The sequence below is a fragment of the Leuciscus leuciscus genome (assembly GCF_965113295.1).
Source record: "Leuciscus leuciscus genome assembly, chromosome: 1".
NCBI lineage: Eukaryota > Metazoa > Chordata > Actinopteri > Cypriniformes > Leuciscidae > Leuciscus > Leuciscus leuciscus.
Genome location: NC_138725.1, coordinates 9585406 through 9608333, shown reverse-complemented (window position 1 = coordinate 9608333; position 22928 = coordinate 9585406). Strand labels below are relative to the sequence as shown.

The 22928-nt window shown below is 44.2% G+C and overlaps 1 protein-coding gene across 2 annotated transcripts; it reads right to left on the bottom strand.

Annotated features, from left to right (window-relative positions):
* Positions 1–400: 400 nt before the first annotated feature.
* On the bottom strand, positions 401–22312 carry LOC309492248 (uncharacterized protein). Of its 2 annotated transcripts, none has more exons than XM_082161144.1 (4): positions 22075–22312; positions 17084–17339; positions 1456–2698; positions 401–1233 (listed from the first exon to the last, which is right to left on the bottom strand). In XM_082161144.1, the coding sequence occupies exons 2-4, from the start codon at positions 17139–17141 to the stop codon at positions 1218–1220; spliced, it is 1317 nt and encodes a 438-aa protein (XP_082017270.1). In that variant the 5' UTR covers positions 17142–17339; positions 22075–22312; the 3' UTR covers positions 401–1217. The 2 variants fall into 2 exon arrangements, with proteins under 2 accessions (XP_082017270.1, XP_082017271.1); XM_082161145.1 differs by having other exon boundaries at positions 17084–17334.
* Between the last annotated feature and the right edge of the window lie 616 nt (positions 22313–22928).

Genomic DNA, 22928 nt, shown 5'->3' with positions numbered 1-22928 from the left:
TGTTTACGCCCCTCGCATAAAATTTTCTCACACAAAACACGTCTTACAAATTTTAAATCAATATATAGTCTTATCTGAATGAGCAGTCAGGGTGATTTTCACATAGTTTTGGAGCAAATATTCTAGGCTACGTCATACAATTTTCAAAAGTCTTGTGAAGAAATAATCAGTATGGGTTTCATGGCCTTATTTCAGTGACAATTTTTTTTTTTTGTATTTTCACAAACCACGCATAAAACGTCATTATCTCAAAACTACAAACTTTTACATGCATGCTGCTGATATATTATTGTAGCAGAGTTTGTGCTGAATACAGTGTAATCAGACTTTAGCCATGAAAATATCACAAGTAACAGAAATAAGTAGGGATGCACCGAATATTAGGCCACCGAAACTTTCGGCCGAAAATGGCCCAAAAGTGCATTTTCGGTTTTCGGCCGAAAGACTTTTATCACCGAAACAATACGGCCAAAATGTTGTGATGACGCAAACAGCAGATACCGCGACCTGCACGTGCTTGTCTGAAGCAACAAATCTGCGGTGTGGACGTATTTCAATATATCTGAGAGTGACCCACGGACAGCGATTTTCAAAACACAGGCATCCCAAGTCTCCCGGAAGTTCCGGAAGATAGCGGCTCCCTGATGCCCGCAAATTAGTTTAACTCTCTCGGAATCGCGAGCGAGCATACGTAGTCCGCGCGCTGCAGAGAGAGGGAGCGAGAGACCTTGCGTGTGTTTGCAGAGCAGCTGTCATTTCTCAGAGGTGTGTGTGTTTACCTTAGCTGTTTATGGTTTTTGCAACTCACGTCCATGAGCATATAGCTGCAGATATTATTATGGGCTATGGCAGTATTGACCTAAATGCAGTTTGTTTTTATGAGAGAACATTTCATTTTTAAACCTTTCTGCAGGCCAGTAGGCTTTTACATTATTATTTAATGTACACATGAGTGGGGTCAAGTTAAACATTTAATTTTATACTTTGCAATGTGCTAAATAAATATTTGCATACAAATTTAATTGATTTATTGTTTGAAACTTTAATATTAATTTATGCAATTGCAATGCCTTGATTTTAGTAGTTATAGTCAAGTTATAGTTATATAGTCATAGCCATAAATGCAATGGTACTAATAATTGGCATAATTTCTTTCGGTGTTTAGGTTTTCGGCCTTGGTTTCCTCTTTTTCGGTTTTCGGTTTCGGCCAAGAATTTTCATTTCGGTGCATCCCTAGAAATAAGCACAAATGTCAGAGCATGACAGAACACCTCCAGGGCCCAGAAAACACCTCAGACCCCAGAGAGTTAATAGATATCAAACAATCAACAAAGTGTCCTGTGCTCACCACACACCGGCTATAGGTGGAGAGGAGAGATTTGGCTATAGGGTGATGTGTGGATAACTTACACAGAAGAGACTTTGTTGCTCAGCACATGAAAATAAACTACTTACTGTGATCTCAGACTGAGGTGATGCGGTTTCTCCACTGCATGGATCGTCATGTGTCGCTTCAGGTGAGTTTTAATAGAGAAACTCTTTCCGCACTGATCACACGTGTGCGGCTTCTCTCTGTTGTGGATCCTCTCATGTGTTTTCAGAGATGATAACTGACTGAATCTGTTGTCACAGTGTGAACACTTGTAAGGTTTCTCTCCAGTGTGAATTCTCTGGTGCTGTTTTAAACAGTTTGCTGTAGTAAAAGTCTTCTCACACTCAAAGCACATGTACTCTCTCACACCAGTGTGAGTTTTCTCATGTGTGTGTAAATATTGCAGCAGTGAAAAACTCTTTCCACACACAGAACATGAATGCGGCTTCGTATGAACTGTCAGGTGTTTCTTCAGCTCTGATGCACTAAGAAATGTTTTGCCGCATTGATCACATGAGAACGGCTTCTCTCCGGTGTGGGTCCTCATGTGAATCTTAAGATAACTTTTGCATGAGAATCTCTTTTCACACTTATCACACATGAATGGCTTCTCTCCCGTGTGGATCCTCATGTGAACATCAAGTTTATTTTTGTTAGTGAAACACTTCCCACACTGATCACACGTGTACGGCTTCTCTCCAGTGTGGATCCTCTCATGTGTTTTCAGATTTGATGAGTCACTGAATCTCTTTTCACAGTGTGAACACTTGTAAGGTTTTTCTCCAGTGTGAATTCTCTGGTGCAGTTTTAAACCGTCTGCTGTAGTGAAAGTCTTCTCACACTCAAAGCACATGTACTCTTTCACACCAGTGTGTATTTTCTCATGTGTGTGTAAATGTTGCAGCTGTGAAAAACTCTTTCCACACACAGAACATGAATGCGGCTTCTCCTTCGTATGAACTGTCAGGTGTTTCTTCAGGTCTGATGTACTAAGAAATGTTTTGCCGCATTGATCACATGAGAACGGCTTCTCTCCGGTATGGATCCTCATGTGAACATTAAGATTTTGTTTGTTTGTGAAACTCTTCCCACATTGATCACATGAGAACGGCTTCTCTCCAGTGTGGATCCTCATGTGACCATTAAGACTTTGTTTGTATGTGAAACTCTTCCCACACTGAGTGCAGGTGAAAGATTTCTTGGCTCTTTTCTTAAAAAAAAATTTTTTAGTCTTTGAGCAACTCAAAGGTTTTCCTTCAGGATTGACATGATGTTCCTCCTCCACTTCACTCAGTTCTTTACTCTCCTCCTTCACTTCCATCAGGTCTGAAATCAAAGAGAAAATTATTAATTTCATTTTCAGTACATCAAAATAATTCAAAGAGAGAAATATAAAGTGAAAAGACATTAAAGTGAGCCCTGATGTAATAGTAGAAAGTACTACTGCTATAAAATATTATAATTTGATGTCTATTTATAAATTGATTATATGCCCATGAAACTTTCCAAAAATGAGGAAAATGTATCTTCCAATTATTATTTTTAAAACATTATAGGCACGAATCCCATGTTTCTTTAGCAAGAACTAGTACATATAGTTGATCAATGACACAATTATCTAACATGATATTAACATTAATATCATTGGAGTCTGATCTGACTGATCGCTGATCGATTGCTCCTGTCTGCCTCGCTGCCTGCTGTGAGTGTGTTTGTTTGCTTTGGTGCTGTAAGCTCCGTCTTAGCCTTGTATTTCTTTGTTTTGAACCATCATTTACTACCATTTCTAGTTGTTTATACTACTACATTCTACCCAACATCTCAGATTAAACTGACATCGCTAGCTTCTGTTATTAGTACTACTAGCACAAAACGCTAGTAATTCGTTAGCCTGTTAACGCGCCACCCGTGCGCTCAGCTATTTTTATTTATTTATTTTTCTCTCGCGCGTCCGCGCCTTTGAGTTCATAAAAGCTCAGGTGAGTAAGAATCAGTCAACAAACACGGTAAGTAATGTCTTGTCCTGTTATTGTCACCTGCACTTCATGTCACATGTTTAGCATAGCCTTCTCTATCGACAATATAGGTTCTCTTACGAGAGGTCTCTCGTATTGCGTAAGGTTAGCTTACGCATCGGGAAAGTCTTCTTTCTTCGAGATCTGAAGCCAAAAAATTATCCTTAATTTTGTATACATTGTCAACGCAGTGCAGCAGCCGACAGACCTTGACAGGCTGTATAAGCGTGCTCATTGGCTGCTCGGCGGCAACTGCTTAAGCCTATCGGTGAGCGCTCTGAACGCGGCAACCAATGCGCCCTCCACACCCTTCTAACCGTCAGAATGGGTGTGGCCAGCGTGTATATATTCAGCGCTCATAGGCTAAAATTCAGATTTTCTTGTCTTCAGCGACGCTCTTCGCATCAATCGCATCGCAATAAGAAGCGCCGCTCGCAGCGACCACCGGAGACTGTTGTGACTGAGGAGCTCGCCGGAACCTCTCCCTCTCTCTCGCCCTCTCCCTCCCGGCCGCTCAACCGCCGGCTCTCGCCCGCGCCGCCGCCGCGTCAGGAGATGAGGCGAATGTGATAGATACCCGTACTCTCCCTCTGTTTGAGCCGTGCAACTACGCCGCTCACAAGGGATGGCAGAAGCGGACGGTCTCGGAGCGAGTTTCCTCTCCCTCTGTTCGAGCCGCGCAAACTGAGCCGCTCACGAGGGATGGCAGGAGCGGACGGTCTTGGAGCTCTCTTTACGTTACAAGAAAGCTACTCCGTCCTCGCGCGTCACTAACCGGTGAAAGGGGAACAGAGTGTTTCGTCCCGCCGTGGCCTGGACTATAACCTCCATTTCTCACACATTTCTCAGTCCCCTCTTAAGTTCAGGCGACTGGAATTGTTACTATTGCAGTATACGAGCCTGTTATAAATACACGCTCGCCTGCAAGCAAACGCCGTCACAAGACATGATGACGCTAACCGAGTACAAATGTATTCTCCCCTGTGGCTCAGTGGCGGAATCCTAGACTGTCAAGCTAGAGACCGGGGTTCGGTCCCCGCTCTCGCGGCAGTTAAAGTTTATGCTGTTCGCTTCTCCGAGCTCGCGGCCAGTTTTTCTTACATACAGAAAACAAGCCCGCTCTCTCCCTCGTTGGGCCGCGCAGATTGCGCCGTTCAAGGGATGACAAAGCGGACGGTCACGAGCAGCGTTCAGCGTGCGCGCCTCACTCACCGGCGAAAAGAGAAGAGAGTGTGTTAGTCTCGCTACGGCCGGACAACCGCCAATCCTCACACATTTCTCAGTCCCCTCTTAAGTTCAGGCGACTGGAAATATTACTATTGCAGTAAACGAGCCTGTTTTAAACACACGCACGCCTGCAAACAAACGCCGACGCGACACATGAGGTCGCTTTTTATATGCTCGCGCTAACTGAAAGCTTATGTGTTTTCTCCTGTGGCTCAGTGGCAGAATCATACGCTTTCATGCGAGAGATCCGCGTTCGATCCCAGCTCTCGGGGAAGATAAAAATTTATGCTGCTTGCTTCTCTGAGCTCGCGGCCAGTCTTTCTTACTTACAGAAAGCGAACCCGCCTCTCGCACCACACCTTCTCAGGGTGCTCGAGTATTTTTGAGCGTCTAAACACGAGAGAAGAAAAGACGGTTAAATCCCGCAGCCCTGCGGCTGGACCACCGTCGAAGCTTAACGCTCTGTCAGTCCCCGTTGCCACGGCTACTGCAGCTGTTTACCCCGCAGTCAACGAGCCGGTATCTACCCGCTCGCCTGCGCGCATCCGCCGTTCTCACGGCAACCCAGAAAAATTTCAAAAGAGCATAATGTCTGGTTGCACGGCTGACGTCGTATGTGTTTCTAGTACAGTGAATGTGCCCACGTTCTGTGCTCACCCCTGTACACAAGCACTATACATCCCGTGTCTCTCACAGAGCCCACTCTCATGAAGCAGGCAAAAGCCGCTTTAGTGTTAAAAAAGTAGGTCACGTGTCCACTTCTCCGTGCCCACACCTACTCACTGCCCGCTCTGTCACACGGCCTCGCACGACCGGTCATGTTTTAAATGTAAGTCCTGTGCCCGCCCTCGAGCGCTCACACATACTAACTAACATTTTCGCCCCGACGCCGACATCGCGCGTCGCGCCTCACACTATATGTTCCCCGTCCAAAGCCACCGGGACACTGTGTGTAAAACGGCCAGCTATCGCTACGTGCGATCCGCCGTATCTAACCACCAAGAGCGCGCGCGCCACGCCCGCCCCTGAATGTAAGTCCTGTGCCCGCCCTCGAGCGCTCACACATACTAACGAACATTTTCGCCCCCGACGCCGCCATCGCGCGTCGCGCCTCACACTTTATGTTCCCCGTCTTAGCCACCGGGACACTGTGTGTAAAACGGCCAGCTATCGCTGCGTGCGATCCGCCGTATCTAAGCACCAAGAGCGCGCGCGCCGCGCCCGCCCCTCCGTTTCGAGCTCTCGAGCCCGCGATGCGCGGCGATCGGAGCCCGGAGGCCATTCTGCCCCTGGCTGCACACGCAAAAGCGTGGGAAGCTATTCCAGGCGCATCAGAACGGGTGCTAAGCACAGTAAAACAGGGCTATACTCTGCAGTTCGCTCGCCGCCCTCCGCGCTTTCAAGCGCGTATCGAGACCAGAGTGAATGGGGGGTGGTGTGGCGCAATGGATAAGAAACATGCCTTTGGTGTGAGAGACCCGGGTTCGAATCCACTGTGAGACACCAATGTGTCTCTGAGCAAGACACTTAACCCCTAGTTGCTCCAGAGGCGTGCGACCTCTGACATATATAGCAATTGTAAGTCGCTTTGGATAAAAGCGTCAGCTAAATGAATAAATGTAAATGTAAATGTAAATGAATGGGGAAGTAGCACATCTACTTCGAGCAGAAATGGCTACACTTCTGTGCAAAAGGGCTATAGAACCGGTTTCCCCTTCCATGAGCGAGTCGGGCTTTTACAGCCGTTATTTCCTCGTTCCCAAGAAGGACGGAGCTCTCAGACCAATTTTGGATCTGAGACGTTTGAACAAGGCTCTTATGAGAAGACCGTTCAAAATGCTCACAACCAGACAAATTCTCGCGCAAATTCGCCCGAGGGACTGGTTTATATCTCTCGATCTAAAAGACGCGTGCTTTTCAGATCCTGATAATACCCCGTCACAGGCCATTCTTGAGATTCGCCTTCGACGGTCAGGTATATCAGTACACGGCCCGCCTGTCGACACAGCGCGCGCGCTGCATTCGACGCCTGGCCGCGTCCCTCCGGCCGGGCAGCACCGTACCTCTCAAAACATTTCAGAGGTTACTGGGTTGTATGGCCTCAGCCGCAGCAGTGCTTCGGCTTGGTCTTTTACGAATGCGCCCGCTACAACGCTGGCTGAATGCCCGAGTGCCTCACAGAGCATGAGCTTCCGGCGGTATCCGCATCAGAGTGACTCAGAGCTGCGTTTCAGCTCTGAAGCCCTGGTTAGCGGCCGACTGGTACCAGCGGGGAGTGACAATGGGCTATCTCACACCGCAAAGTTATCCCGAAGGACGCTTCCACCTCAGGCTGGGGCGCTCTGTTCGAGGGCAAACCGTCTTTTGGCCTGTGGTCAGACCGGGAAAAATGCCTCCACATAAACTGTTTGGAGATGATAGCGGTCGAGAACGCGCTCAGGCGCTTCCTCCCATTCATACGGGATCACCATGTGCTAGTCCGCTCGGACAACACGTCCGTGGTATCCTATGTGAACCGACAGGGCGGTGTCAGATCCAGGAATCTGTGCAGGCTGACAGAACGCCTTCTCGTGTGGGCTTACCGCTCGCTGCGCTCGCTGAGAGCCGCGCACGTGCCGGGCCACCTGAATGTCGGTCCAGACAGACTGTCCAGGGACAACATTCCCCCGGGAGAATGGTCTCTGCACCCCCAGACAGTCCAGTTTCTCTGGCGCCTATTCGGCAGAGCGGAAATCGACCTCTTTGTGTCGAAAGACAATGCTCAATGCCCGAAGTTTTATTCGAAGAGCGAGGACGCGCTGTCCCAGACATGGCCCAGCCTCCCGCTGTATGCTTTTCCTCCGATCTCCCTGTTGCCACAGGTCATTTCGAGGATCAGAGAAACGCACCACTCAGTGCTGCTTATAGCCCCGCGATGGGAAAACCAAACTTGGTACCCAGAGCTAGTGAGGCTGTCGCACTCACCCCCATGGCCGATCCCGGTGAGAAAGGATCTCCTCTCCCAAGCCGGTGGATCGATCTGGCATCCCCATCCAGAGCGCTGGTCGCTGCATGCATGGGTGATCAACGGATACCCGTTGACCTGTCAGAAGGGGTCGTGAACACGATCACACAGTCGAGAGCCCCCTCCACGAGACGGCTCTATGTGTCTAAATGGTCGGTGTTTTCTAAATGGTGCGCTACTAAAAACTTGGATCCGCGCGCATGCGGGGTCCCGCGGGTGCTCTCCTTCTTACAAGAGCTGTTGGAAAAGGGCAGATCCCCTTCCACGCTCAAAGTATATGTGGCCGCTATTGCAGCGTTCGCTGAGACGACGCGCGGCCGTGCAATGGGAAGGAATGAGCTCATTATCCGCTTCCTCAGAGGAGCTAGACGGATGAATCCCCCGCGGCCCCCCTCGGTTCCCTCGTGGGATCTGTCCTTGGTCCTAGCGGCCCTAGAGGCTTTTCCCTTTGAACCGCTTGAATCCGCGGATCTAAAGTATCTGTCGCTTAAAACCGTTTTTCTGATAGCTCTGTCTTCAGTCAAACGAGTGGGTGATTTGCACGCGCTATCTGTTAGCCCTGCATGTCTTGAGTTCGGGCCGAATGACTCGAAAGTCATTCTCAGACCGAGACACGGTTACATCCCCAAAGCGATTGGAACCCCGTTTAGGGCACAAGTTATGTCCCTCTCGGCTCTGCCAGCATCCGACAGTGGGGACAGTGATAACCTCCTATGCCCTGTCCGGGCGCTGAGAGTTTACATCACGCGCTCCGCCGCTTTCAGGCGTTCAGAGCAGCTCTTTGTTTCCTTCGGCGGACGCACCAAGGGTCTCGCCGCCTCGAAACAGAGCTTGTCCAGGTGGATAGTGGACGCGATAGCAGCAGCTTATGCCTCCAGACACCTGCAGTGCCCTCTGGGCATCAGAGCCCACTCCACTAGAGGCATGGCCTCGTCGTGGGCCTGGTCCAGCAGAATTTCTAATCACGGTATTTGTATGGCGGCGGGCTGGGCCTCCCCATCAACATTCGTGAGGTTTTATAACCTGGAAGTTCCTGCCCTACAGGCAAAAATACTGTCAGCATAAGTGACATGTATGCTCTGCCCATTTCTCGTGTGCAGACTACGTTCATATGCTGGCGCTATTCTGGTACTATACTCAGGGTGAAGTGTTTGACTCAGACCGGCTGATCCGCTCTGTTTCCTATTTCCCGTTACGCGCTGTTGTCGGTGCTGGCCCGCGCTGCTGGCCGCCCGTATTATTCTCTGTCGCGCGGGAATTTTTCCCTTCATGTGAGACCGACTATGTCGTTTTTTTCCAACCCTTATGAGTGCTTATGTACTGTATGGGCTCGCTCTGCCGGCCCTACTGTTTGTACTGTTATATGTTTATAGACCGGCCGCGCCGCTCTATTTCATATGCTGCATGAAGTGCCTGTACTGCGCTGGCCCGTCTCTCCGACCGGCCACATTTCCCAGCAGAGTGTTTTCCCCGGTTTCCCTGGGATTCATGGGCTGGATGCTCGGCGCACACGGCGTTGACAAAGGGTTCCCGATGCGTAAGCTAACCTTACGCAATACGAGAGACCTCTCGTAAGAGAACGTACTCGGTTACTAATGTAACCTCGGTTCTCTCTAGAAGAGGGAACGAGTATTGCGTAACCTGCCGTGTCGCGCCACGAGCTTTTGCGCTTCAGACTGCGAAAACCAGAATTTTTGCCTATGAGTGCTGAATATATACACGCTGGCCACACCCATTCTGACGGTTAGAAGGGTGTGGAGGGCGCGAAGCGCCCTCATTGGTTGCCGCGTTCAGAGCGCTCACCGATAGGCTTAAGCAGTTGCCGCCGAGCAGCCAATGAGCACGCTTATACAGCCTGTCAAGGTCTGTCGGCTGCTGCACTGCGTTGACAATGTATACAAAATTAAGGATAATTTTTTGGCTTCAGATCTCGAAGAAAGAAGACTTTCCCGATGCGTAAGCTAACCTTACGCAATACTCGTTCCCTCTTCTAGAGAGAACCGAGGTTACATTAGTAACCGAGTACGATTTATATGTGATAAATGTAAGGAGACAGTTAGGTTGACAGAGAAGATTTCAGAATTAGAAACACGCATCCAAACTTTAATTGAGGATAGTAAGAGTGCTAGAGCTTCAGATGTTTTGGATGCGCCTAGCGTGAACACTTTACATGAGTCGGTTCCGGCTAAATTAGTGCCTGAGCAGCCAGGCAAATGGGTGACAGTGAGGGATCGCTCTAGTCGCGGATCTAAAAACCACTCTTCCGTTCCGATTACCATAACAAATCGATTTGCCCCGCTCAGTGAAACACCCACTGAGAATGATTGTGCCCTAGTTATTGGCGATTCTATTACACGGAACGTGAAAATAGAGACACCAGCGACCATAGTCACATGTTTGCCGGGAGCCAGAGCGCCTGACATCAAAGCAAATTTAAAAGTACTGGCTAATGCTAATCGTAAATTCTCTAAGATCATTATTCATGTCGGCACTAATGATGTTCGACTCCGCCAGTCGGAGATCACCAAAATTAATATTAAAGAGGTGTGTGAACTTGCAAGTACGATGTCAAGGACTGTAATTTGCTCTGGCCCCCTTCCTGTTCGCAGGAGTGATGAGATAGTTGGTAGATTGTGTTCACTGAATCGCTGGCTGTCTCGGTGGTGTCCGCAACATAATATAGAATTCATAGACAATTGGAAAAGTTTTTGGGGCAAACCTGACCTGTTGAAAAGAGATGGTATTCATCCCTCCTGGGATGGTGCTGCTCTTCTCTCTAGTAATATGGCTCATAGTAGGGCTGCACAATATTGGAAAAAAATTACATTGCGATATTTTTTTTGGCAACGATATATATCGCGATATTGTTTTCTGTGCTGATTCAGTGACTCGTTCATGTAAACGGCACCTAGAACCAGCAAAAGTAATGATTAATAATATGTAAAATATTACAATGAGACATTTTAATTGTTTATTAATAAACAAGTGTTTTCTGTTGACAATACTGACTCGCGATCTTCGCAGCAGTGTTCGGGAGAAATGCACTTTTCATACAGATTTTTTTTTTTAATGGTTCTGTTTAAAAGTAGAGATTTCTGTACATAATAGTTATATTTCAATTTTTTTTACTATTATTATTATTATTTTTAGGTGTGTGAGGCGAGTAGGCTACCTTTTATGCTTAGTTTCGGTTCATGGATGATAGCTTAATCTCCAGTTCAGGCGCTGGCTGCTATAATTAATTTTTATTTATTAGGCTAAATCCAGGAAATTGTATAATGAAATACTGATTAAAATTAAGATACAATTAATACAAAACGAAATTCGTTTTAAAGAAAGGCTTTGTGATTTCTGTTTGAGGTCTCTGTTAAAGTTTTAAAGCAGTCTTTTAGTGCGGCTTTCATAACGGTCGCGTCCGTAATGTCACGTAACATTGTTTTTTCCTCATAAATGCGAACACGAAAAATAAACGACTTTTTTTTAAAAAGACAACCATCCACAACTTTATAATACTTCAGCAAAGTAGTCTACCTCTTTTTGGTCAACATCCTCCTTTTTGTAGACGAAATAGGCTAGTAGTAGTCCTAAATAGCTGATTTTGACTTTTTTGCGGCGGATCCTCTTCGTCGCGCATTTTTAGCTATAGGATTGCCAGTGAATGTTGGCTGTGAGCGGTGAGCTGCGGCACAGCGGACCAATCACTGTGCAGGCACGCGGAACGCGTATGTCACCCCAGCAAAAAGCCATACAACAAACTCGTGTTTACTGTGTGCTACCCTGGTGCTACCGTTCTCTTACACTATGGTACTAACGTTACCCTTCACATTGCATGTTCCGGCGATGTGACTATCGCTCATTCGCACATCGCGATGTCGATGTTAAAACAGAATATCGTTCAGCCCTAGCTCATAGTCTTAGAGCTCAAACATGACAAATTGGGCACCAGGTCAGGAAGCAGACAGACTGGCTAAACCGACCGTCTGCTAGCGGCCTCGCGTCACCCAGGTCAGATAAATCCCATCACATAGAGCCTCTTTCACCTAGCTATCATCATATAGAGACTGTGTCTGTTCCCCGAATTTGGAAATCCAAAAAATGTTTTAACCCATCTAAGGTTAAAAATGTAATTGATGTTCAACAAATAAAAAACAGCTATAATACAGATGAGCAAATGCTAAAACTTGGGTTGCTGAATATTCGATCGCTTACTTCAAAAGCACTCATTGTTAATGATATGATTTCAGATAATAACCTAGATGTGCTGTGTTTGACAGAAACCTGGCTAAAACCAAACGATTACATTACTTTAAATGAATCAACCCCGCAAGATTACTGTTATAAACATGAGCCTCGTCTGAAACGCAAAGGGGGTGGTGTTGCTGTAATTTCTAGTAATAGTTTCAAAACCACTAAGAAATCAAGTTTTAAATATAATTATTTTGAAGCATTGGTGCTTAATGTAAAAATATATAGTGTAAACGATAAATCACGTTTGAGATTTGTGCTGGCTGCTGTATACAGGCCACCAGGGCACCATACAGACTTTATCAAAGAATTTGCGGACTTTCTATCAGAATTAATATTGACTGCAGATAAAGTACTAATTGTTGGTGATTTTAATATACACATCGATAATGAAAAAGATGCATTGGGATTGGCATTTAAAGACATTGTAAATTCAATTGGAGTTAGACAACACGTGTCAGGACCTACTCATCGTCGTAATCATACTCTAGATCTAATATTATCACACGGAATAGATGTTGATGCCGTTGAAATTCTGCAGCAGAGCGATGACATCTCAGATCATTATTTAGTCTCGTGTAATTTGCATTTAGCCAAGGCTGCAAAGCCGACTCCGTGTTTCAAATATGTGAGACCTATCACTTCTGCTACTAAAGATTGCTTTATTAATAATCTTCCTGATCAGTTTCATCATCTCAGCATCCCAGATAGCTTAGAAGAACTCGATATTGCAACAGAAACTTTTAACTCTCTCTTTTCCAGCACTTTAGACACAGTTGCTCCTTTGCGCTTAAAGAAGATTAAAGAAAATAGTCCAACGCCGTGGTACAATGAGCACACTCGGGCCCTTAAGAGAGCAGCCAGAAAAATGGAGCGCAACTGGAAGAAAACAAAACTAGAGGTATTTCGCATTTCATGGAAGGAGAGCTCGATTGCTTACAGAGAGGCTTTAAAAGCTGCTGGATCTGCTTATTTTTCAACCCTATTAGAAGAAAATAAACATAATCCTAGGTATTTATTTGAAACGGTGGCTAAACTAACGGAAAGGAAGTTTCTAGTAATCCTGAAGACTTGATTAGCTGGATCAGGTGTGTTTGATTAGGGTTGGAGCAAAACTGTGCAGAGCTGTGGCCCTCCAGGAATTGAGTTTGCGATCACTGGTTCAATTGCTCATTCATAAAGACAGTCACTTGTGCCACCTTCTGGCTTAATGATGCAAGTTGCGCAAACACAGACAAGCGGAGTGATACAAACAGTGAAAAGTCTAAGTGTTGATACTGGGGAAATATTCAAATACATTCGAGGTAACGTTATACAAATACATTTATACATTATATTTATAATAATAATGGCAATATATTTAATATGGTGCTTGTGTTGTTAAATTGAGCTTATAGTTTCCACTGTCTTTGATCAAACTGTTTATTTCTGTCGGTCATTTAAAACTTCGATCGAAAAACAGCTGTTCAGTTTAGCTACTTGTATTATCGTTAACTCAAGCGTGAAGCGTCGCGTTGGGATTCGCGCTCGGCTCGCGCTTCTGTGAGTGAACATAAATCCCGCTTGCTTTGATTGGTCTCAAACATTTTGACATTGACGAGCGGGTGTTTGAGTGCTGAAGCAGCTCAGATGAGAAGGTCGGTTATCGTCGCGATGGGCAAATCATTGCAGCACCAAATTAGAGTTAATATTAGGCAATTATTTCACAACTTTCATTATATAGGCTAAACTAAAAAAAATTACTGAGGTCCGGACCTCGGGGACCTCAATGGTGGGTACGACCCTGACTGGGTGTTTTCACACGCACATCAGAGGGGATTTAGAAGTGGGTATACGCAATGCCGACTGAACAAGAAGTGGGTATACGCCGTATACCTGCGTATACCCTGCACTACACCACTGGTCACGTCTATTGCGATCTCAAAATTCCGGCCAGTTGATAATACCTAGAATATCAAAATCGACTGCTGGCGGTAGATCCTTTTCCTATTTAGCACCAAAACTCTGGAACAGTCTTCCTACCATTGTCCGGGAAGCAGACACACTCTGTCAGTTCAAAGCCAGATTAAAGACACATCTCTTTGACCTAGCATTCACATAATACATTATAGACTTCTATAATTTAATGTTAGGCTGCATAGATTAGGTCAGCCGGAACCGGGAACACTTCCCATAAATCCTGATGTACTCGTTACATCATGAGAAGAATGGCATCTACGCTAATTTTAGTGTCTGTGTTTATCCCGAGGTTTTCCCGCAGCCTGCCGGATCCGGGCCGTATCCAGATCTGACGAAGGACCTTCGCCTGGACCCGATGACAACGCAGTGCTGAAGTGCCAACTAGTCTCTCCCTATGGAGGATCCCACTACCACTCTACAGATAAGGCGTTGTCGGGAAAATTCGTTTCGCGTTCCTACCCCAAAGCAACAAAATAAAATAAAATTCTTTATCAAAATTTATATTATTTTTTAAAAATATGCATATATTTTTACGTTCGCATGTGATTGTTTTAAACCCGTGTTTAGACCCGACTCGCACTTGTATCCGACACAGTTGGATATTTTTCACTCGTTTGAGCAAAATTTGCGGGTCACCTGTCGGGTACCCGAACCCGTGCAGGACTCTGCTCGCAGGCACTCTTTCTCTCTCTCCCTCACCCTCACGCTCTCTGCGCATAACGTTAAAAATGAACAACAACAATAAACAAATGTTGAGTGCTGATCAAGAGTTTTGTGCAAGCAATTTAAGGTCGCGACTTTTGTCCAAAATATAGCAGGCTTCATTCAGTGATTAAGACAAATATTATTAACATTAATTGAAGTTTTACAGTATATAGAGCCGACATTGAACCCTCGCAAAGCAGACAGCCGCGCCTCTGCTACCGCGGGCGTGTTTTTCCACATTCGAAATTCAAATTCGAATATTAATTTTCACCTTCGAAATTCTTTTTTTTATTAAAACTATTCGAATATATATTCGAATTTAGAATATTTGTTGACAGCCCAACTTAACATCAAAAAAAGGTAGGCCGTAAATCTTTATTTACTGTTGGATCACATTTGGCTATATAATATTCTCTACTGCATGCTTATGCTTCTCTGTAATGGACAGTCTGTATTAATATTTGTGGGCATAATTGTCAGGGGTGGTTTATGTTTGAGGCCTATAATAAAATTTTACCTCTTAGTAGCGCGTGTGTGTGTGTGTGTAGCAGAGTCAGCGTGCATCAGAGAGAGCTTAAAGTGATATTGACGTTGGTCTCGGGTCGGGTTCAGGCTGAAAAATTGCAGACGTTTTTGGGCAGGGGCCAGATTAGGGCTTAAACACCACGGGCCAGGTCTCGGTTAGGGCTGGATGTTTTGCCCCGTACAGGGCTCTAAGCCAGGGGTTCCCAAACTATTTAGCCCGCGACCCTCATGATAAATGCGCTGCTACCCCAGCAGCCTGGCCAGCGGCGGAGTATGCACGATCCGCGAGTGCTGAAGACGTTCTGCACGGCTTAGATGGGTGCGCAGCCTTTGCTCTCCAACTGCCAGGACACAAATTGGCGGCGACCGCTTATTCCAGTGGCGGGAGCTTTTTCCTCAGCGCCGTCAACAGATAGAGCATTAACTGTACGTTCACACCGCCGCCGACTTGAGCTGCAAAGAAGCTCTGGCCGTCCTGTCAAGGACGCTTGTCAAAAGGTACGGGGAAGCTTGACGCTTAAGCCTGGTTTATACTCGACGCGTCCGCACGAGCGCGAAGGTGCGCGCGGCAAAAATGACGTCATTGCGGTGTGGGCGGTCGTGCGCGTTGGGTTCGCAAGACCCAATTTCGGCTGGCGGTGTGCGCGACATTTTTTGTAACAACGCGCGCGGCGCCGCATCCGAAGATGAACGACTTCGAGCCGAATCTGGCCGAGCTCGAACTTCTCACCACACCAGCACCCAGTTTGCAGTATAAATGAGTTGCTTACATTTAAAAAATGAGCATACAATAGCATACAAAGTATTTTTAATGAACATAAAGGTCCATGTTTAATAAAAATGTTCACGAAACTTAATGAAATGTTTAGTGAAATTAGAAAATATGAAGGAGATCGTTGATTTAGTTATGTTTTTTACACATTCTAATATCCATATATTTTGTTTTATTGTCACGAGTAGCCTAATAATCTCAGGGTTTACTGGGTTTTACACAATTCTTTTTGTAGTGTGGTGTTGGTGGCGGTGTACTAAAATAAACATTGTCACGTGTGTATAGCTTTCTTCTTCTCACTGCTGATTCCTGGTGGTTTAGAGGACAATTACTCGAGTCGCCCCCTATCGTTTCAAAGAATAGTACAACGGCGAGCGCGTCAAGTATAAACGCCTCGTCCGTTTCGGGAGGTGCGCGCGCAGTCTGCGGAGACTCGCGCTGCGGAGCCAGGCGAAAGTATAAACAAGGCTTAAGCCGCTCTGAATAGTGAGTGCGCGCGCGCGGCCGGGGCGCTCTCTCTCTCTCGCGCGCTCTCTCTCTCTCTCTCGCGCGCTCTCTCTCTCTCTCTCTCGCGCGCGCTCTCTCTCTCTCTCTCTGTCACTCTCTCTCTCTCTCTCTCTCTCTCAGAGGCAGAGGCAGAAGAGCGCGTGCGCGCTGAAAATTTCATATTTTGGTATGAACATTCACCCGCCAGTGTGGCGGATAGCCTTTTGAGATTTACTCGCCAAACAGAAAATCTACCCGGTGTGATCGTACGTGCGAAAGGGTTAAATTAATTGCAACAAAAATATATGGGGCCTAATATATTTTTTCCACTTTTTTTTATAGAAATCATCTCGCGACCCCTGCGCCGGGGTCCCTGGGAACCACTGCTCTAAGCAGTATGCTAGCTGGAGCCGTTTACCTCCAGTCTTTGTGCTAAGCTAGGCTAGCGTTGGGTGCGTCAGACAGAGTTACGGCACGCACAGAGATGAAAAAGGTATGTATGGACTTATCTAACTCTGGGGAATACGTTGAATAAGCTAAAGTCCCAAAAAGTCGGCATGTTCCTTTAAAATAAAACTGCACATTGTAAAATCTGTACGTTGTCTATTTATTATTAAAGAATTTGTCAGTAAAAAAAGTTAGTCTGGAGCCCTGCCCAGAACATTCTGTACCGTTTCATAGTTGAACTGTTTATCTAAATGTGATGAAGTGCTTGAATGTTTCTAACATGAATGTTCTTCAACATCATGAATGAATGAAGAATAAACACCAACCTCTTTGTTCTTCAGGATCTTCAGTGTGTTTCATTCTGCAGGGTTCTGGATCATTCATGTTCTCACTGTCCTCTTTAATGAACTCAGTCTTTGCAGATTTCAGCTCTTCCTGATGCTCTGATGCTCGTCTTCACTTGTAGCTGATGGGAATTTACAGCATTTATTGCTGAATTACTGTGGGAGGAGCTTCACTGATGATGTGATTGCTGTGGGAGGAGCTTCTCTGATGATGTATTCCAGAGTGGGAGGAGCTGATCTGCCAAAATCAAAAATATCAATCATGTGTTTTCAAAAAAAAAAATTACGACACTTCTAAGAATTTATGTCTGTCTATCTATTAGACATCCATCTATTTGTATTGCTAATCCTAATCCTAACATTATTCTGCTTCTTCATTAAAATACAGAAATTAATAGAAATAATTTAAATTCTTCCAAATATAAATAATGGTAAGAAAAACAGTTAAAATCATAAAAACAGAAATAAACGTGCATATAGTCAGTGGCGGAGCTAGGGGGTGGCCTTGGCCACCCCTCTCACAACTGCTGTTTCTGTCTTTTTTTTATTGACAAAAATTGAATTTTTTTAAAACGCTGAACCGTCTCTTTAAGACCACAAAAAACGTGAGACTTTCAGACGCACACTTCAACTTCACCTCAGCGCAAGTCAAACGAGTGCGGAAATGTGCAAGTGCCGAATGAGCTTCAGCAGAACATCAGACAGTGATATGCACATAGTAAATATAGAGTCAATCTTTCTCAACTGGTGAGTTGCAAGACCGTTTTATTATATGTATTATATTTATACTTTTATTATAGAAAATGTGTGTGAAAGCTTGTGACAATTCTGTGAGATGCTGAGAAAAGCACGTTGTCCTTATTCAGTTGGCTATCTTCGGTAAGATGAGATGTTGTCAGGCCAAATGTCAGTAAAACTAACTTTTCTGTCATAATGTCTGACAGCCGTTGAACTGTGCTTGCGGTATACACACATCACGCGCAAATGCGGTGTGCTGTAGCCGTGGTTGTCGTCAATTAACTCATGTAAGAATCAAAAAGGCGATTAAAGCTGTCAAAACTGCATGCATGTATTTGTTATATATGTGTCTGAATATTCTGCTATGTGAGATCAAAATATAAGGCACAAATTGATATGTAATGTTTTAATGTCCAAATACATATGAGCACTGCACTGTGCATTTGTACTAGAAGATAGGCATTCATTTTGCGTTAATTTGTAAAGGACAAACAAAAATGGATAATTTTTAAATCCATAAAATAACTAATTTTACATTCTGGCAACATAACATTATGAAAAATATAACATTTTACATTAGCCTATCATAACTAAGATGTTTGAGCCCTCTTTAGTGTCCAGGTACAAGTCAATGGTTTTTCTTTGTTCAATGTGCACAGTTCATGGGTTGAAGCTCTTAATTTTTAGCTCTCAAAGTGCACCAGATTGAGTCATTAATTTAACCTTAAAATGTACAAAATGTTCATGCCCCCAAAACCCCCTAGAGGGACAGAGGTCCACCCAACATAGTTTCACAAAATCCTATGGGAGAGAACGATCATTTGTTAACTTTATACTCCAGCATAGTGCAACAAAGTCCTTTTAAGTGAGTAAAACTGCTCTCCTCACCTCAGAAGACTCGACGCTGCGTCCCAATTCGCATACTATCCTCCCTAAATCTAGCCTGGTAATACCAGACTCTGCTACTTCACTTTGCTTCGTAGACAGAGTCTGGAATGGCATAATAGAGAAGTGTTTTCTCTCTCGCGGGGGGCGCTTGTCTGAAGTTTAAAATCATTGGTTACCCGTAAGCCAATCACATAACGTTTGGTTATGGCGTGTGTTATGCGCATGCTCAGCAGCATCTAACTTCCACTGTAAACACATGTATGATGCGAAAACAAAACCATCGAGCGAAATACCGGAGTGAACATGGCTGTGCGCGACTTTTGCAGATTATGTGAAGTAAAAATCTACGCATCCACGGTACAATCAGCATCTACGTCACAGCTCTCAGCCCGCCCTCTGTTCGTTGATTGGCCCGGCTGTTTTCAGGCAGGTGGAAAACTGAAAGATACGCTGCTATTTCAGACTGACTAGGAGCGAAATGAAATTGAGCGGAAGTAGGAAGTCTGACGTAGTCAGGCTACCCTAAATAGTCTTAGAAAATAGAATCAGTACATCCCAGATCGTAGTATGTTGTTGGTTTCAAAGATACCCGTATGGTCTACTATTTCCGGTCAGAATTCGGTTAGAACTACCAACGCATTCTCATCCTTGGGCGTCATCATACTGACGCTTTTGACATTTCGTCTACATCGAACGCACATGGCACCCTTTAGCGTCAATATGAGACGCACAGAGCTTTGTTCGGTAATGGGTAGGTTTAGGTCTAGTGTAGGGATAGGGTTAGACCGCTAGGAGGCGCCTTCTGGCCCATTTCTATCTGCGTCTCATATTGACGCTAAAGGGTGCCATGTGCGTTCGATGTAGACGAAATGTCAAAAGCGTCAATATATGACGCCCTAGGATGAGAACGGGCTGCAACTACAAACACGAGTGAAAAGTGCTAAAAAACTACAGACACGGAGGACGCGCGAGTCTGGCGGTTATGTAGAGATGTTTATAAAGGAGTTTGAGTGATTAATTATATCAGTATCTAACCTGACGAACATGTATTTATTAAATGTTGTCTACATTATATTGCTTCTGCAGCAGCATTATGAACTTTTGTAAAGATACGTTTAGCCATTAACTTTTAAATGTTCATAAACATTGGTAATAAACTCGAGATACATTTTCCTCCCTCAGCGCTGGCCGGGTCATTGTTCATTCAAACGCTAATTGCTAATGAGGCACATGGAATCAATTCTAACATGGAGACAGTAATCATTTCAGTTTATTTTGTAGAAATTGTGTTTTTTAGAGTTCATAGTAATTGTTCTGACTTCATGAAGCCTCATGGTGTGAATGAAACATTAAACTGACTAAGTAACACTTAAAGGGTACATAACATGCACAGTTTCACCTAATCTCATGTTAATCTTGAGTACCTATAGAGTAGTAGTGCATCCTTAATATCTCCAAAAAGTGTTTAGTTTTATTATATTTATAAAAGAAAAATACAGCTTTCCGATTCTCTCCGGAAAAATCCGAAGTCCTGGAGGCGGAGCTATAGAGTCAAGCGGTGCTTGATTTCCAGCAAAAGACAGAAATCTGATCCAGTTGTACTTACAGGAATGGGGTCTTTTATCACTGGGACCGCTCCACGTTTTAATAGCAAACGATTTGCAAATCCAGCGTCGACCTGACTGAGCCTTGTTAATAAAACATTCGTCACTGAAATGACCAGAACACACAACCGCACTTGGTACACTCCGTTGCTGCCCCGGAAAAACAAACTGCATCCACTGTTCCTGTAACACTGGGTTCTTTGGAAAACTGAACACGGTAAGCTTTCCCTCACATCCAAAAACACACTTTTTTGGAGACATTCTTGAACAAATCCTATGCAGCGCTGCCGATGATTTCCTGTTGAAGCGCGTTGATGTGCGCGGTCTCGCTCGATCTCCTCTGGTCGACGTGTGCGTGGGCGAGCTTTTCCGAGAGAAATGCTCATATAAGGAGTTCCACTCTCGTCTACGTCATTAGATCCACGATCGAAAAAAAACAGCCGAAACTTGTACCAACCCGGAAGTAAGATTTTCGGCACAGAAATTCTCCGTTATTCGTCCAAAATATTTTTTTTAAAACTTTGCCCATGTTTAGCATGAGAATCCATCTCTTTAACACTGTAAACAACTCTGAATACATGAAACACCATTGTACCCCCCCTTTAACCAAACAGCAAAGGACAAAGAAAAAAAAATACTCACTGCTCTTAAACTTTAATAATAATAATTTGTTACATTTATATAGCACTTTTCTGGGTACTCAAAGCGCTTTACATGGAAGGGGGAATCTCCTCAATGTGCAGCTCCACCTGTATGATGCGACGGCAGAACACACACACACACACACACACATATATTAGCCTAGGCTACTTTATTAAATTGCGATACCTGAAAACTATGAGACCTGCTGCCTTGAAGAGCACTGTTTATTTCATTGGTAGGCTATTGTATTGTATTAATTTGTGCTTTTGCTTTTGTAAGCCGGCCTAAATCATAAAATCATCGGTTAATCATATCATAACAACAATTCTGAAATAGAGGAATCTGACATCTCAGTTTAGTATCTTTTATTATTTTTATTCCTAAATAGGTGACACATTCTTTGATGGGAATGTTTGAGATAGAGGTTGCAGCACATTTTTGTATCGGGAGTAATTCGCATTTATTAATATTAAACAAAAGGCCAGATGCATTAGAGAAGACTGAAGAGAGGTTAAAGCAATTGGGATCTGAGAGACATCTCTTAGAAACAATGCTGTATCATCTGCTATTTGGCTAATAAACAATTCCGTACCAGCAATAGAAATTCCCTTCACAGGGCTCTCTTTAATATGTACATTTAAAAATTGTGTAGCTATTAGAAAAAGATATGGGGAAATGGGGCAACCTTGTCTTACACCAAGCTTTAAAGAAAATCTAGGAGAAGTGCCATTATTGAGTCTGTAATGGATTTTTCACAATACCGTTCCAAATTATTTTACATCCTATTTAGAACATATAAATAATCCCGCGGTACCTATGGAGCCTGTCCCATAGTTGTGCCATAAAGGGTTAGGCGATCAGTCTTTACAAATTCGTATTCTATTATAAAGATAATAAACCATAATTACAATACTTGATTACAAAGATAATATATTATAAAGATAATAGATGTCCTTATTGTAATATAAGTCTTTTTAGGTACCCCTGAACCGTGTTCGCTCTACAACAACACTTTGTTATAAGCTGCCTCTTTGGCTAGGCTTGTCTAATCAATCAAATATCACAGTGAATATATTCTCTTGTCAGAAAAAGGATTCTCACCATCAAATCAGCCTTTCTTCAGTTGTGGGTCTTCCTGATCCAGTTTGAAGAAAGGGACACGTACTCAAAAATCCAAGTTCCAGTCCAATGATTATAATAAATGTTTAATAATATTTATTAAAATAATCAAAATGAAAAGAATACTTGTTACAGATTAATACTGAACTAACAGAGAAATATTAGCCAGGCATAACGGCTTCTTCCACCCGAATTGCAGGAGTTCCGGGCTGGAGATGGAAGGAAGAGCCATGAGTCCTATTTCTTTCTCATCTTTTATATCCCGAATTTGGATGTCTTCATCATAAGGCAAATCACATGTACAACTGCTGATTTCAGTTTGCGTCGAACATTACTCCGATACCCGCATGACTGTCCAGTCAGCGGTCCTTCCTCCGAAGATACAATAGCTCCCCTGTATGCATGAACAAAGAATCTTGTCACTGCTCTCTCATGTGACTTGAGAGTAGCAGTAATGGATAGAAAGCTCTTTATTCTGAACAGACAGTCATATGCTGTAGTAAACCAGAAAGCGTATCTGCATCATTATTAGACACAGGTTTTTTTTATTGTGACCCTTTCTGCGTTGTCGTCTAGTTTGAGGTGTGGGTGAAGTGAATGAAATTACACTCTCAGGTGGAGCCTCGTGACTCCCCAAAACAAGTCGGATAGAGCTATTACCATTACAGTAAAGCATTTTAATACATTTGCAAAAAATGTAACATAAATTCATGTTCTAAGCAATCAAATGCTTTATAATAGTCAAGAAAGAGGATAAGATCTGAATAATCAGGCGTATATTATTAGAACTATGTCTCTGATGCATAAAACCTGATTGGCACTCATCTATTATATTA